Below are 14,094 nucleotides of genomic sequence, written 5' to 3' on the forward strand. Positions count from 1 at the left end.
AAAGATAATATAGTCCATAAGAACATATAATGATAGAAAAGCAACAAAGGGTCTAAAGGTCTTTTTTGCAAGCTTATCATGTTTTTCAATAGCATTTTTAGGCAGTGTTCATAACAAAACACATAATTTAAAATAAACACAGTATTTTCAACACATATTATTCTTTAACACAGTATCAATTTGAAGACATTAAGGCAATTTGTCCAAATCCTACAGAACATGACCTTTGCAAGCTTATGTATGAGGGCAAATCAAGCTAGAAAAGGACACTGAATTCAGTAATAAAGCTACAAGACAGCATACTTTTGGAGCACAGAACACAAGCATCTGATGGTGATCAAGGAGCCAGAAGCTGCTTCCACGTCAGCTTGTTAAACTTTACACTCTCCTTTTTGACCCAACTATAGAACTCTACAGATTTCTCACCCCTCTTCCAATTTGAAGAAATATTTGTCCTGCCTGGAAACATTCCCACAGCCCTTTGTCAGGGCTGCTACTGGAGTGGTACAGAAGAGAGAAAAGAAGAAGAATGAACAGAGCACTATATAACGCACCCTGGCTGCAAATATCCACACGCACCTTCTATTTCATTAAACTTGGGCCACACTCTGATCATCTGCATTCTGACCAATGTGGAAACCTTCAAGAACAGCTACTGTCTATAAAAATTCCAGTGGCCTTCATTATGTTATCTGCATATATATTATATATATGTATGTATGTATCTCTACTTCTTCTATACTGAAAAGAGCAAATTAAATCCTCAAAGGCCCTCAATACCCCATACAGTTTAAATGTTCTCCTGGTACACCAGTATTTTTAAGATTTCCCATATAGTAACACACCTAGCAAATATCAAAAAATCCTAACATCTCCCACCTGACAGTGTTCTTAATTCATCTGCAAACTTGACAAAACTCTAGTAGCAGCCTTGCTGCCCTCTTGAAGAAACTCTGGCAATTATTGGGCTGAAGGCAAATGCAAAGCAGCATAATACGCTAGTACAGACAGTTCAAAAACTATGTTGGCACAATTCTGGGAATCCACATTAAGTATGAAGACTGAGAATATGCTAAAACATGAAATACAAATACCCAGATTCTACTAACACTTCAGAGTAAAGCAAAGATATGACAACCTGCCATCAAGCAAGCAGAAATAGTTTCTGCTTTGACTCTTTAAAAACCAGTTGGCTATGCAGAAAACATGCTGAAATCTCACGTCTTTGACATTCACATTAGCAAACATGTCTAAATGCACAGCAAGAGTGTTGTAGGAGCACCGTTAAGGCTAAAATGCTACTCTTGGTAAAAAAAAAGGTAACTTCAGATGCATTACTTCCAATGTGACCATCTGAAGAATATTGCCATTTGGCAATCATGTAGAACTTGCTACATTTGGACCTCACCATTTCACAACGCGCACAACTAGCTAGATGATTATCTAGCCCAGACAAGGCCACATCACTACAGACAACTCACCTGATAGTTGTACAACACTGGCAGGTCAACATGGATATTTTTCACAGTTCCATCATACCATTCAAACTGAATCATTGCTTTCTAGAATGATAAATAACACAACTGTGTGTTTACAGAAGCCTATATAAGCTACACTAACATGGAATTCCTTCCTGAATTATTCTAAAGAATGCGTAAATACTTGATCTGAATCAGTGACTCAAACTTCAATTAAAGCCTGTAGAATTTCATGACTTATAAAGTACTGGTTTCAAATAGAAAAATGCAGCAATAGGAAGAAAAAGGAAAGGAAAAAGAAAACAATGAGAAAAAGAAAAGAGTCCTCATTACATACCTCATGTAGAGTTGATGATACTGTTTTTCTAAGAATGGGTACAAATTCTTCCACAGGAGAGAAAGCATTAGGAGCCAGAACTTGGTAAAGGTTTAACTTTTTAGCTATAGCAAGAAACAAAGAAATGAAATAAAACACATGCTCTGCCTTGTGTTCATGTTTCATACCTGTTAAGCTTTTCTTTCTGCACTACCTTTCAATCCATATGTCTTTAACCATTCTTTTGAGGTTTTGGCCAGCATGCATGGTGTTTGAATAACTAATGGTCCTTCGTGCTTTAGAGGCTTTGGGAAGAAGTTACAAGGTGTTGTACTTGCAAATTCTGTGGAAACCTAAAATGGATTTTAAGAAAAACTCTTTCAACTTTCTGCATTTTTTTTTTTACCCTCAATCCAAAATATTCTATTTTACTTATGTTCTACTTGTTTTCAAAGTACTGGGATTTCAAGAAGAAAAACACTTTGAAAATAGCTATAACTGGTCCTTGTAAAGATAGGTTTGGGGGACAATGCTCCACTAACTTCACTATGCTTGCCACAATGCAAAATCCCACAGGAAAATGGAAAGATCATGGTTGCACATACAGGAAATCATCTTTTCCAAGAAAAGTAACTATGAAAAGGAGCAGTGCTGCCGAATTTTTAGCTTTCAAGTTTAGTGACCATAGGCAAATTTAGCCACTTCCTAAACTTCCAGGCCCCTAAAAAGTACAGAGATGAGAATAAAGCAAAAGAGAGATGCATATTTCCACTTAAGACAAGGTGAAAGACAGACATGAGTAAACAAACTCTACCAGATCAAAGCAAAACTAGAATTTCCAAATATCCCATAGAAAAAAAGAAAAATCACAGGAGTTTCTTTTTCTTCCTCACACATACTCCATCAAGAGTATTTAGAAGTTGCTTTACTGGAGAAAAAACAAGCAAACAAAGAACCAACCCCTGGTATGTTGATCAAATAAAGCATAAAAATAAAAACATTACCAACACAACTGTTACAAAATAAATGGCACCAAAGCCTCATGATAAACTAGGACCAACAGAGACAGATGTGTAACAGGCAGACTGTAGCTTCCTAACTTCAATACTAGTAACAGATCTAGGTGAGCCCTTATGATTTTGCTCAAGTAATTGTCCATCTTGATCATGGAGAAGTATCTTTTTACCAATTTAAAAGACTATTGAAACTTCATTTAAATGATTATGCATACAGTTAGGCCAGTGGTTCTCTTAGACTTCCATTATGATCATGGTACAATGTTCTTTTCATCATACTTCTGTTTGATATATAAAATTTGCTGCATTTCAGAGAACATATAGCAAAATGTCTTCTTTACTGGTTTGGGCCTTAATCTGCTCTTACAATGGACGGCCAATACATAATATTCAAAGTTCACTTACCAAAATACCTGATTAATCATATAATTTTTCTTCATATAGTAAACACTAAAAACTTCTACCCCCAATACTTCAAAGTATCTGGTGTACATCTGAAAATAAAAAGATACATACATCTGCTATTCTACCAACAAGCGAGTCACCAGTTCTTCTTTGGAAAGTCTGCTTGATGCTCCCAAGTAGACCCTTGGCCTTTCGGGATTCCTGAAGTAGCAGCTGAAAATCACTGCTATCAAAACTCTGTACATACAAAAACAAAGGGAAAAATAAGTTAACTACTATTCAAACACCAACCAAACACAGCTTTCTTACTTTGATGTGCTTATATCTATACAAGACTGCCTGGTATCGCAGAACTGAGTGTAAATGTATCTAATGCACCACAGATAATTTCGCCATCATGTTATAAACAAGACATTGTTTTATTATTTTGAGTCAGTCTACAATAAGCCACTGCTTTCATCCTATTCATCAGCTTTAAGTCAGTGAACAACATTTGCAAAATTTATTGTGCTTCTAGGAAAGCATTTTCAGTTGCAGAAGGAATTAACCACAATTTATTGACCACATCCTTAGCACTACCATGATGGAGACTTTTGGCACCAGTTCTTGCTGTGAACTTCTACTTGGATTATATCTAAATTACGTTTTAAAGTGAAGAATCATCAAAAAGAGAAAAATATTTTGCCCCTCTAGCTGTCACCTACCTCTCCCTTTGAAGAGTAACAATGATAACGGCCTCTTACAGCTTCTGCAAGGTTCTTTAGAACTGCCTACATACATAAATAGGAAGAAAACCAGTTAATTTGATTCAGTAGTATCTTTTGATAATGTGGGTTGTTGGTATTTAATTCTCAATTAGTGACAAAGAAAGAAGCTTTGAGGTACATGTAATGAAAAAGCCAAAGTATGTTTCCACTGTTTTCTTACCAGTCTTATTTTAACATGACTGAAAAATCAACTCCGTAAAGAATTTACAAAATAGACAATAAGGATCAAGCTTATTCACCTTGTGTCACTTTCTCTTCCTTTTAGGGCAGGCTCTTGCTAGTCAGATCAAAAGCATATCACTGAAGTCTACAAGTACAAATGCTAGGCTATCCTTCCCCTGCCCATAATTACCTCTTAAATACTTTGCTGCTTTTTTCATCTCTCCCAGATCCTTCTCTCATACTACCTACCACTAGAGTCCCCTTACTGCATCCAATCTTCTCACTGAAGAACCTTCTGTTCATTGCAGGAGGGTTGGACTAGATGACCTTTGAAGGTCCCTTCCAACCCAAACTATTTTATGATTCTCTATAAAACCGGGATTTCAGTCGTGTCCTCCCTTCTACTGAAGTTACTACATGCCTTAAGGATAAGCTTTAGCAAGCAATCAACACCTAAATCCAAGTTCTTGTGAAGAAGCTAATCAAAAATATCTGCTTATCCTTCTGTCCTCCTCTTCCTTGAGGCAGTCACTGCCAACATCCAAACCACTGCTCATGATCAAGACAATAATTTGAGCAAGTCTACTAGGTCTGATGCTATTCCATACGAAAATATTCCTATCCAGAGACTTCCATGCTCATATGATCTCACTCCCAAGTCCTTGTCTTTTTCCTATGATCCCTCTCTATTCCCACTTGTCCTTACTGCAATATTGCCTACCTGAAGTCCCCTCTTTCTGCTTTCACCTGCAAAAGAGCTCTCAGCCCCAGAGTCTTCTCTGGAAACACACAGGATGATTATCTGGAGATAACCACTTCCCTTTAGCTGCTAAGCCTGTCAACACCACTTGGTTGCCTGTTCTGGCTTTGATATGAATCACAATAAATACTCCAAAACAGACCTTTTCATGTGTGCAAATACAATGTTAGATCAAGAACTCTTTAATGAGTAGGTTAGCTTTCCCACAAAAGTGTATGTGAGAAGACACAGCAGCTGAATAGGAAACAAATGACAGGACACTTAAAGAAGTATTAATACAATTACTTACAAGAGAAGAAGGACTGCTGCAATCATATGTAACAGCATGAAGGTGTAGTTTTCTTCCTAGCATACACTGCTGAGCATAGTCAGACAGAATTTCCAAAGACTGATCAGGGCTGATATAAATAAATAAGTACAAAAAAAAAAATTAATAACAATGGCAGTAATCAAATGGGGGGGAAAGACCACACTGAAGAAGACAGGGAAGAAAATGAATGGGAAATATCTAACAAATCATGGGAATGTAATCCAGTCATTTAGCACAGCCTGACCTCCTCTCCCTCTTTCAACCATTACTGAGGTACCACTACTACAGTTTTGGTTCTGTCCTGAAAACCTGAAGGATAACAGAAGCACTAAGGCTCTATTCTAGTTCACAATGGCTTGTGGATGAAATGTGCCAAGTTATTCCTTGCTAGCTCTGGAAGCTAAAAATTGGGAATAGAGGTTTTGCCCACTGTGACAAACTGTGATAGAAAAGCTTTCAACTCAGATCTTCAACCTGTAAGGATGTCCATTGTCTTCATTAAGGAAAGTAAAACTTTGCTTTGTGTTCAGAATTTAGCCACTCATGGTTCTTCATGGCTAGGAAAATCATTTCCTCCCAGCTACACTTTTGCCAGGGATAGAAATTAATCAAGTTTTCATGTGTACACACGCTAAACTTTGCCGTCTGTTCAAAGCAGGTCTAAGCAAAACTTGAAACCTTTCAACTGAACACTGAGCATTCAGTAAATGTAATCTCAATCTCCCTGAATATCAACCTTGCCAAAGGTTACCTCATCCCATTTCTGCACATTTAAAATAAATACAAATAATAAATTGGGAGTACAGTAACACTCCCAAAATCCTTACTGCAGTCTTTTGCTTGTAATCCTAACTTCAGTACTAAAAATTTTTACATGACAGTAGAACTTTAGAATTTAAGTCCATAATTTTTCTAATCTCAGCCTCTTTTCATACATTTAAATCAGATATTGTAAGTTTTCCATCAGCACCACCGAGATCACAGAGAGAATGTGTTCTCACAAACACATTCAAAACTACCTTTGAATGTTTAATGCCATTTTATAGCAAAATCAAGCTCATCATCTGATCTAACCGAGCAGTGTGGGCCCTTTCAGTGACATCTTTAATGATGCTGAAGGACGTTTATTAGCATAAAATTAGAGCTAGCAGACTTCTAGTGGATTAGTGTGATAACTGATCTGCAAAGGAAAAATGTAGCTTTGTATCATAAAAGAGATTTATAATTAGTAAAAATTGGAAGAAATAAAGAAGTTCAGGGATATGAACTAAACTTTATACATAAAGCCTGGATCTTAAATTTTCTATTTATTTTTGTATCAGGTTCAGATTCTTGAACCAATTCTGTATCCAAGTTAAAATGGTTGTTAGGACAGATAAATTTACCAGCTTCCTACAATAAGAACAAGAGAATTGAGTTCTTTCATCGTAAAGACATGTTTTAAGGCTTTCAGTAAATTGCAGCCTCGACCAGGCTCCAGCTGTTTTATCCACTGTCTTGCTTCATGTAGCCTGGGGGAGGAAAACAGAAAAAAGACCATAGACACTTAACATGCACGTGCTAAATAAGATAGATTATGAAGATTACTGCAAACCACAGGAGCTGCCAAGATATTTTATGCAGGAACAACCAGCTTGAAATCACTGACTGCACTTAAAATTCATTGCTTTTTTTTTCTTTCTTAAAAATCACTGCAGGAACAAGACGAAAACCACTATTATCTACAAGGGATTGCTCTAATTAAATGGAGACCCTGTTTGGAAAACCTTTATTTTATAGAGAAACGTACTTACACATGAACATTGATGATTTTTGGACTCTCCCACAGAGCTGACATTTCTGCACTGAATGAGAGGCAGTACAGTTGCTTCTTGTAACATAGCTGCTCATCTATTAAGCACTAATAAATTAAGAAATGTTATTGCATTACTATCCATGTTGCTTCTAGTAGGGTTATTACATAAAACACTGAAAACAGTAATTTCCTAAAAATAGCTGACAGCAATATTTTCACATACCACAGAGAAAAGCTTCCGGGAACAAGTAACACAGATTCAAATATTTGGTAAGGAATAGACAGACAAAGCTCTCAAGCCTCTGGTAATCCCACCAGTTTGTTAATGGGGCAAGAGGCAGGGAATATTTATTGAACTGGTATCAGGATTTCTCTTCAGCTGATGAGCACATGAAACAACATACTGATCTAGAATGGGCCTACTCACCCACAGAGCAATTACTAAAAATGTTTAGCACCTATTCAAGGGTAGAGCTAAACAACAGTTCAGATATTAAGGCTGAGCAAACCAAACTATGAGAATTTTATAAAAATAAAATGCACAGTAAAGTACAAGTTTCTCCTGGGACTTGAGAAAGTGATTAATTCACCAAGGTTCTGACTGTAATTGCAGAGTGTGCCTTGCTGGGACAAGCATAAGGCATAAGGAACCCATATTTACTATAAACAGCCCGATGTACAACTTGGTTCCAGCTCTTACAGCTGTTCCTGCTAAGCAAGTTTACTTCCAAATATTAATAAGGAAAGTATTATTATTACAGTCTATACTGGAGTTGGAATCTAGATGTGAACAAAGACTACACTTTCAAAGTCATTTAAAACATACTGTCCTACAACAGACAAGTTTTATGTACTGTATATTATGAATTTAAGCAGGGTTTTTTTCTACTTAGTTCCTGGCTTGTAGTTACATAAAAGCTTGATTAGTATAATTGCCAAAGTCTGCTTTATTACAACTTACAAAAAGATCTTTCTGAAAATCCAGCAGTCTAGGTCTACAGCTTATATGAGACACATCAACCAAAAGTCCAACTTTGGTTCCTTTTATAAGGCCAAACACCTTAAAAGAGAAAAGTCATTATAAATACAAAGCTTATCTACGGCTAAATAATTTTACTATTCATTAATTTTACTGTTTATTTTGTACAATACCATTTTAAAATCAAATATTAGGTATTTATTTGCACATTAAGAGTTTTAGCATAAAGATGACACAGTTGACAAAGCCAAGGAAGAAGAATTAAAACTGGCTCCCAGTTTAACCTTACCAGTGAATTGTATTTCCTCCTTCCCAAGCAACCTATTCATTATTTGAAAGGATAAAAAATAACTGTCTACAGCATCTCGTTCAGGTTAAATCAAACAACTTTGTGGAAGCCAAATTTTGGAATGCTGCTTCTATCCCTCTCGCCTTTGAGAAGGAGTCATATCCTTTTCTGATTCCTGAGCATTAGCCCTGCTAGGCACAGTAAGTGATTAATTAACCAGCTGTGCAAGAGAGGGCACAGTGGACTACAAGACAGCTCCACTTCCCTCAGAGGTTAAGCTCAGCATTGTCTGATCCAGCTTAAATGCCAGCAAGAGGTTCTAATGATTAAGACTGCTAAGAGAAAGAAAAAGACTAGATCTAGAAAGCAGAAAATCGCATACCAGTAAAAGATCAAGGAAAACAATCCATGGACAAGATAAGTATCACTGCATACTATGTGTAACAGTAGATAACAAAAATATACAAGTTACAGAAGACACGTTTCACTAATATTAAAAAATTATTTTTTTCTTTAATGCCATATACAGTTCCATTCTAAAAACATACTTCAAAGTTAAAGTTACCTTTCTGCTGTCCTGCAACAGCCACTGAATTCGCTGCTGATAAAGTTCAATCACTCTGACAAAAGGTATAGCACACATTTAGCTAAGGCAATCTCTTGCATTGTACATCGATGTTACAATCAACCATTTGTCTTCACATCTTTCTTCACACAGATGCAAAATCTGTGAGAAGCAGTATTTAAAACTACTCTTTCCAGTGTTCTCATACAACTGGTGGTTGCAGGGTTAACCATTTAAATACTTCTCTCCTAAAGCTGTTTAGATATGTGGCTGTCTGAAAAAACAGAACACTAGAATGTTTTCTAATCAGGTGCTGGCTTATTCTGCTCAGAGGTAGGAGAAGGGTATTCAGCATGTGTATGTGTGCACAACAGAAGCTCGGCAAAACTGAGTTTAGTTCAGTATACACAGGTTATTGTCAGATGTATTTAATACAAACTACACTATTGCTTAAGAAACTCATGAGATAGAACCTTGTGGTTGAAAGGCAGCACACTCACTGAAGTGCCAGACTAACTGCAGCATAACTTTCAACAATTTCCATTTCAAAATAGGTAAAACCTGAGGTAAAATGAAATGCTCGCTGCCGTCTAAAACTGTTTTACTTCAATCAACTTATATGCATTTTTATAATTTAAACAAGAAGTTTAAATCAACATTTTAAAGGGAAAAAACATTTTGTTTTTTCAAAACACAAAAGCTACTTCTTTTTTAAACCAGATCTGCAGACAGTTTGCTTAAATGGTTCAGGGCCCAAGTACTGAGGTTGGACCTTTGGAAGATTCTGTACCTTCATGACTTGGCACAGTAACATATGCTGAAGTAGTGGCACTCCTACGAACAGTCTTACAAGTAATGTGAAGACCAGCAAAACCATTATGATTATTCTACAGCTTATTCAATCTACTAATTACACATTTTTTCTCAATTTAAGGAATTTAAACAATTCCTTGATTTTATATATCTGAAATTCACTTAGAAAACTTTTAACTTCCAATTGTCCTCACTAGATCCATGACTTGAAACTAACCCAAGTTACAGTAAACATAATCCACAAATATGCAGTCTTACTGTGAAAATCCAACCATTCACTAGCTGACTCTCTAAAATGAGTTAACTGCTTCAGTTCAAAACCTGCCTGATTGGCACCCTCATTAAAAAAGTAAAACCTCAGCTGTAGTGAGATAGAATTATCACCTACCCTAAATCTCAGCAGAAAGGATTTAATGCTGAGACACTCTAAAATTCCCACCAATAACAAATTAAGAGTTAAGGCACTACCTGTAGTTATGGGTGATGGGTGATGATAACTGATAACACAATCAGTTATGCATCAAAATCATAAACAGGATGGATACTTACTCAGAAAGTCTGGACTCAAAATCCTTAACAGTCTCTTCTGGAAACTCTATCTCTTCAACACCATTCCTTAAATTCCTGGAACATCATGCATCATTAACATCAGAGGTACACACAAAAATGACAGAGCAAAGAAAGGGCACTGTTGTACTTACAAAATAATATTGCCTTCATCTACCAGATGCTCTAATGTTAATTGCAAGGATTCTAAACTGTAGTTTCTTAGCCATTCTTCAGAGGTTTGCACCTTTTCAAACTGTACTTTCTCCATCTGTACTCTCTACAGATCAAGTAACAAAAAATTAAATGCAGTACAAGAAAATAAATGTGCTGTTCAAATGTGACAAAACGTACATCCTAAGGAGAGTTGCTGGTAGGCAGTGCATGTTGAAGAACAACACAATCTTAGGCACTGGCATACTCTTTTGGATGTGGGATGTAAAGGAAAAGCAGCTTTCAGTACATCCCCAGATTGTAAACTGAAGGAGAACTTAATTTGGAGAAGGAAGGAAGAAAAGAAATTGGAGAGTTTAGCAAAAGAATTAAAATAAATACCCCAGTGATTTACCAGTGGAAAAAAAAATACCAAGTATCTCTAAAACTTGCTTCACAGAGTTCAAAGGGGTATATATTGTCTTCTGAAGAAAAAGGCAGTATGAACAACTGATATACCTTTATTGTTTTGCCTGATTTTTCACAGACTGATTCAGCTCTGCATGTAGTTTCTAACTTCAGTGATTATGTCTGTCATTATATTATATGCAAATACATGTAAGGAAATGTATTAGTTGCCTATCAATGCATTTATTCCCCACTCTGTATGAACAGTGGGCATGTGCTAGTTTTCTAGTTGCTCCATTTAGCAACAAAACTCTCCTACCAGCAGATCATGAATCCTGCTGCTGTGTGTGACCAGCAATGCATTATCTGATCCTGGATGCGACATAGTAAAGTCATGACACGGTGGATGAACACCCTGCAGACTGGATTTCTTGGTCAACCTACAAAACAATGAATTTTACTCTATTGCTTCATCACTCCTAATATTCCTGTATTGCCATAAAGTCTTTACAAGTTTTTTTCAGCAGGAAATGTTTCATACTTTGACATTTGTTTACACATTCCATTTGATATATGATAAATGTTTTGCAAGGACATAGTACATAGTTTATACAAACTAGTTATTTACTCTGTATTTATGTATGAAGTCCCAACACGATTTTGTACCAGTATTCTCACCCAGCTTTTTCCAAACCCTGATCACTGTTCAACTGCGCCGTTTTCTTGATGCGTGTATCTATTATTCAAATAGACTTAGCCTTGTTAAAAAAAAAAAAAGAAAAAAAGAAAAAAAGAAAAGTATTAAAAAGTTTAACTCCTCAGGAGTATATACTATTAAAAAAAGGTATTAATATTGCCAGCAACTTACATGATAATTACATCGCACATGGGACAACAGCAAATTAAAACACAGCTGCAAATAGAAATTACAATTACCTATCTACAGAGAACACATTTAGGAACTACCCTGAAAGAGCTATTTGCTAAGGGGTTTTACGCTGTTAATTATGTGCATGCACAGCAAGCAGGATTCTAACTACACGGCTCAATCTGAAGGAAAAGATTAACCAACACAAACCCCAGAACTCTGCGCTGTGTGAGGGGCAGGCAGCCGGAGACAGCCGGACTGTGGCACACCCCAGGGTTGTGGGATGCGCGGATGGAGGCCGTGAGGTGAGCTGCCCTTCCTGCTGTGGCGCACTAAGACCGAGCAAAAACTAGGATAAAATCCCGCTTTTCACTTCGCTGGGCTCCCCGCCTCACCCCGCCTGTGCCCTCCCGTTCACAGCGCGTCAGGGCAGCCAGCCCTCTGCCTTCCAGACTGTCCCCGCCTCACGGGGGAACCGCCCCGCAGCTACACCAGCTCCCCATCCCCAGGGACTCGACTCACCTCACGGAGGAAAAGGTTCCCCCACTCCCCACACACCCTCCCTCCTCCACCCCGCCTCACTTGGTCAGGTCCCGAAAGTACGGGCGGCCACCGAGCCAGTGACAGAGATCCCCCAAGCCCCTTCAGCCTCGTCAGGCCAAGGCACCTCCCGGCACTCACCCGACCCTTTTCCCCAAGCGGGCCGGCTGCTGTCCGCGTTCGGCGTGTTACGGCGTTGCCGGTGGAGACGGTCGGGCCCCAGGCGGGAGGAGCCGACGCCGCTTCCCACCGCCCCGGGGCGGTGATAGACGCGGTGCCGGGGTTGAGGAAACACCTGAGGGGTGGGGAGAGGCCGGTTCCAATCAGCGCAGCCGAGGCCAGTCGCTTTAGTAGACAATTTATTTTGATAAACTTGCTCAATAACAAAAATACAAGTGAAGAAAATTATGTTCATTTTATACAGTTTGTATTAACATTTGTTCGTAAATCATTAATTGAAAAATGCTCTAACCAATTAAAAAACAATCCTCAGTAAAGGCCGGGGCGGGGGACGCAGAAGGTCAGGCCTCGGGCGGGGAGCGACGTGACGCCCAGGCAGGACAACCCGCTTGCAGACACCATTTCCTTCATTATTTTCATCCTTCACAAAGGTTTTAAAGGACAGCTTTCATTTCTTGGTGTGTTGGGGTAAACAGTCATCTACGGTTGTGTTCTGAAGTGGTTAAACAACAGCTCTGAAACACAGGGCTGACAGGAGAGCCCTAGCCTGGCGGCTTTACCTCAGTCAGAGGATGGGGCTCAGTGGTGTTGCACGCTACCAGCGTCTTTGGAAAACTGCTATCGCTCACCAGCAAGATTCACAACATAAAATGGTGTCAAATGGTTAGAGTGGTGCTTTCAGGGAAGCACACCCTCCCCACGTCTGAGACAAACAGCTTCCAACGGATGATTTCAGCTGAGCTCAATGGTAAGATCTATACAGACAAATCAATTAGTTTTCCTTCTGAAGGTATTTTGAGTTTTCATGTTGTTAGCTAAACACATCACAATGTGTGCATAAATTACATTATGTTGGGACATTAAACCTTTGGGGGAACTTTGAAGCAAAAGATTAAGTAAGACTCTCTTGTGATATATGAAATAAGCTGTCCTTTAAAAGTGAAAAATAATGGCAGAATCAGAAAAGTTTATGTAAACACTCAACACAAATATGGGATTACCTTTGGAGAAGATTCACATGGAAACATTTGCTTTTCATGAACTGAAAAAGTCTACAGAAGTTTAGGCGTGTTCAATACAAACTTCCTGTAGTTTAAAACAAAACCTTGTGCAAATAAAACCTATAAATAGTCCTTAGCAGATTTTACAGTGATGCTCTTAGGTATGAAAAAATTCACACAGCTTTAAAACAAAAGTAACAGACATAAGTTTGACAAATGATTGCACCATAAAACAGTGTTTTATATACAGTTTACAAGATACGACTTTTTTCTGCTATAAATTAATACTGTACTATATAGTACTTAGTGACCTCATTAAAAGCAACTGTTGACAGCTGTCTCTCCAAATAATGGTTGTGAAGGTGTTTGGGTTTTTTTTAATGCAGGTGGCTGCATCTGTTTCTGGATTTAAGATGCTCCTGATGAAATATTTATTTCATCGATTTACTTGTTAAATCTCTGCTGTCATTTAATAATTCATAACAGTAGCATTGGCAGATCAGATATATTTCCAGTCACCCAGCCACAGTCTGGGTATGCTCCAAGATAAGTGTTTACATTTTTTTAATCACACAATGATCCACTTAATCTAAGCCTGAATCCACTGTATACATGACGATACTATAACTGAAATACAAAGCTGGGGAGGGTGGAGAATCTTAGCAGCTAAGAAACTCTCCTCTCCCCGTGTTCCAGTTACAAAAATCTCCTAAAACTATTCACGAGAGCGACATTTCTGACAG

At 37.9% G+C, this 14,094-nt stretch overlaps 1 protein-coding gene across 4 annotated transcripts in view; it reads right to left on the minus strand.

The window, feature by feature from the left end:
* Window positions 1-11,929, minus strand: part of VWA3A (von Willebrand factor A domain containing 3A) — a 35,941-nt gene extending 24,012 nt beyond the window's left edge. For all 4 annotated transcript variants that reach the window (XM_062634344.1, XM_062634359.1, XM_062634368.1 and 1 more), the window contains exons 1-13: window positions 11,082-11,929; window positions 10,357-10,481; window positions 10,205-10,279; window positions 8,843-8,897; window positions 7,971-8,069; window positions 7,008-7,114; window positions 6,600-6,725; window positions 5,194-5,302; window positions 3,920-3,985; window positions 3,327-3,452; window positions 2,009-2,147; window positions 1,816-1,919; window positions 1,482-1,562 (exon numbers count right to left, since the gene is read on the minus strand). In XM_062634344.1, coding sequence (XP_062490328.1) covers window positions 1,482-1,562; window positions 1,816-1,919; window positions 2,009-2,147; window positions 3,327-3,452; window positions 3,920-3,985; window positions 5,194-5,302; window positions 6,600-6,725; window positions 7,008-7,114; window positions 7,971-8,069; window positions 8,843-8,897; window positions 10,205-10,279; window positions 10,357-10,481; window positions 11,082-11,147 — 1,278 coding nt within the window. In that variant the 5' untranslated portion in view covers window positions 11,148-11,929. The remainder of the gene's footprint in view (window positions 1-1,481; window positions 1,563-1,815; window positions 1,920-2,008; window positions 2,148-3,326; window positions 3,453-3,919; window positions 3,986-5,193; window positions 5,303-6,599; window positions 6,726-7,007; window positions 7,115-7,970; window positions 8,070-8,842; window positions 8,898-10,204; window positions 10,280-10,356; window positions 10,482-11,081) is intronic.
* Window positions 11,930-14,094: the final 2,165 nt, after the last annotated feature.

This window comes from Pezoporus occidentalis, unplaced genomic scaffold (assembly GCF_034315485.1).
Source record: "Pezoporus occidentalis ecotype Australia unplaced genomic scaffold, CSIRO_AGI_Poc_V1 ctg113, whole genome shotgun sequence".
NCBI lineage: Eukaryota > Metazoa > Chordata > Aves > Psittaciformes > Psittacidae > Pezoporus > Pezoporus occidentalis.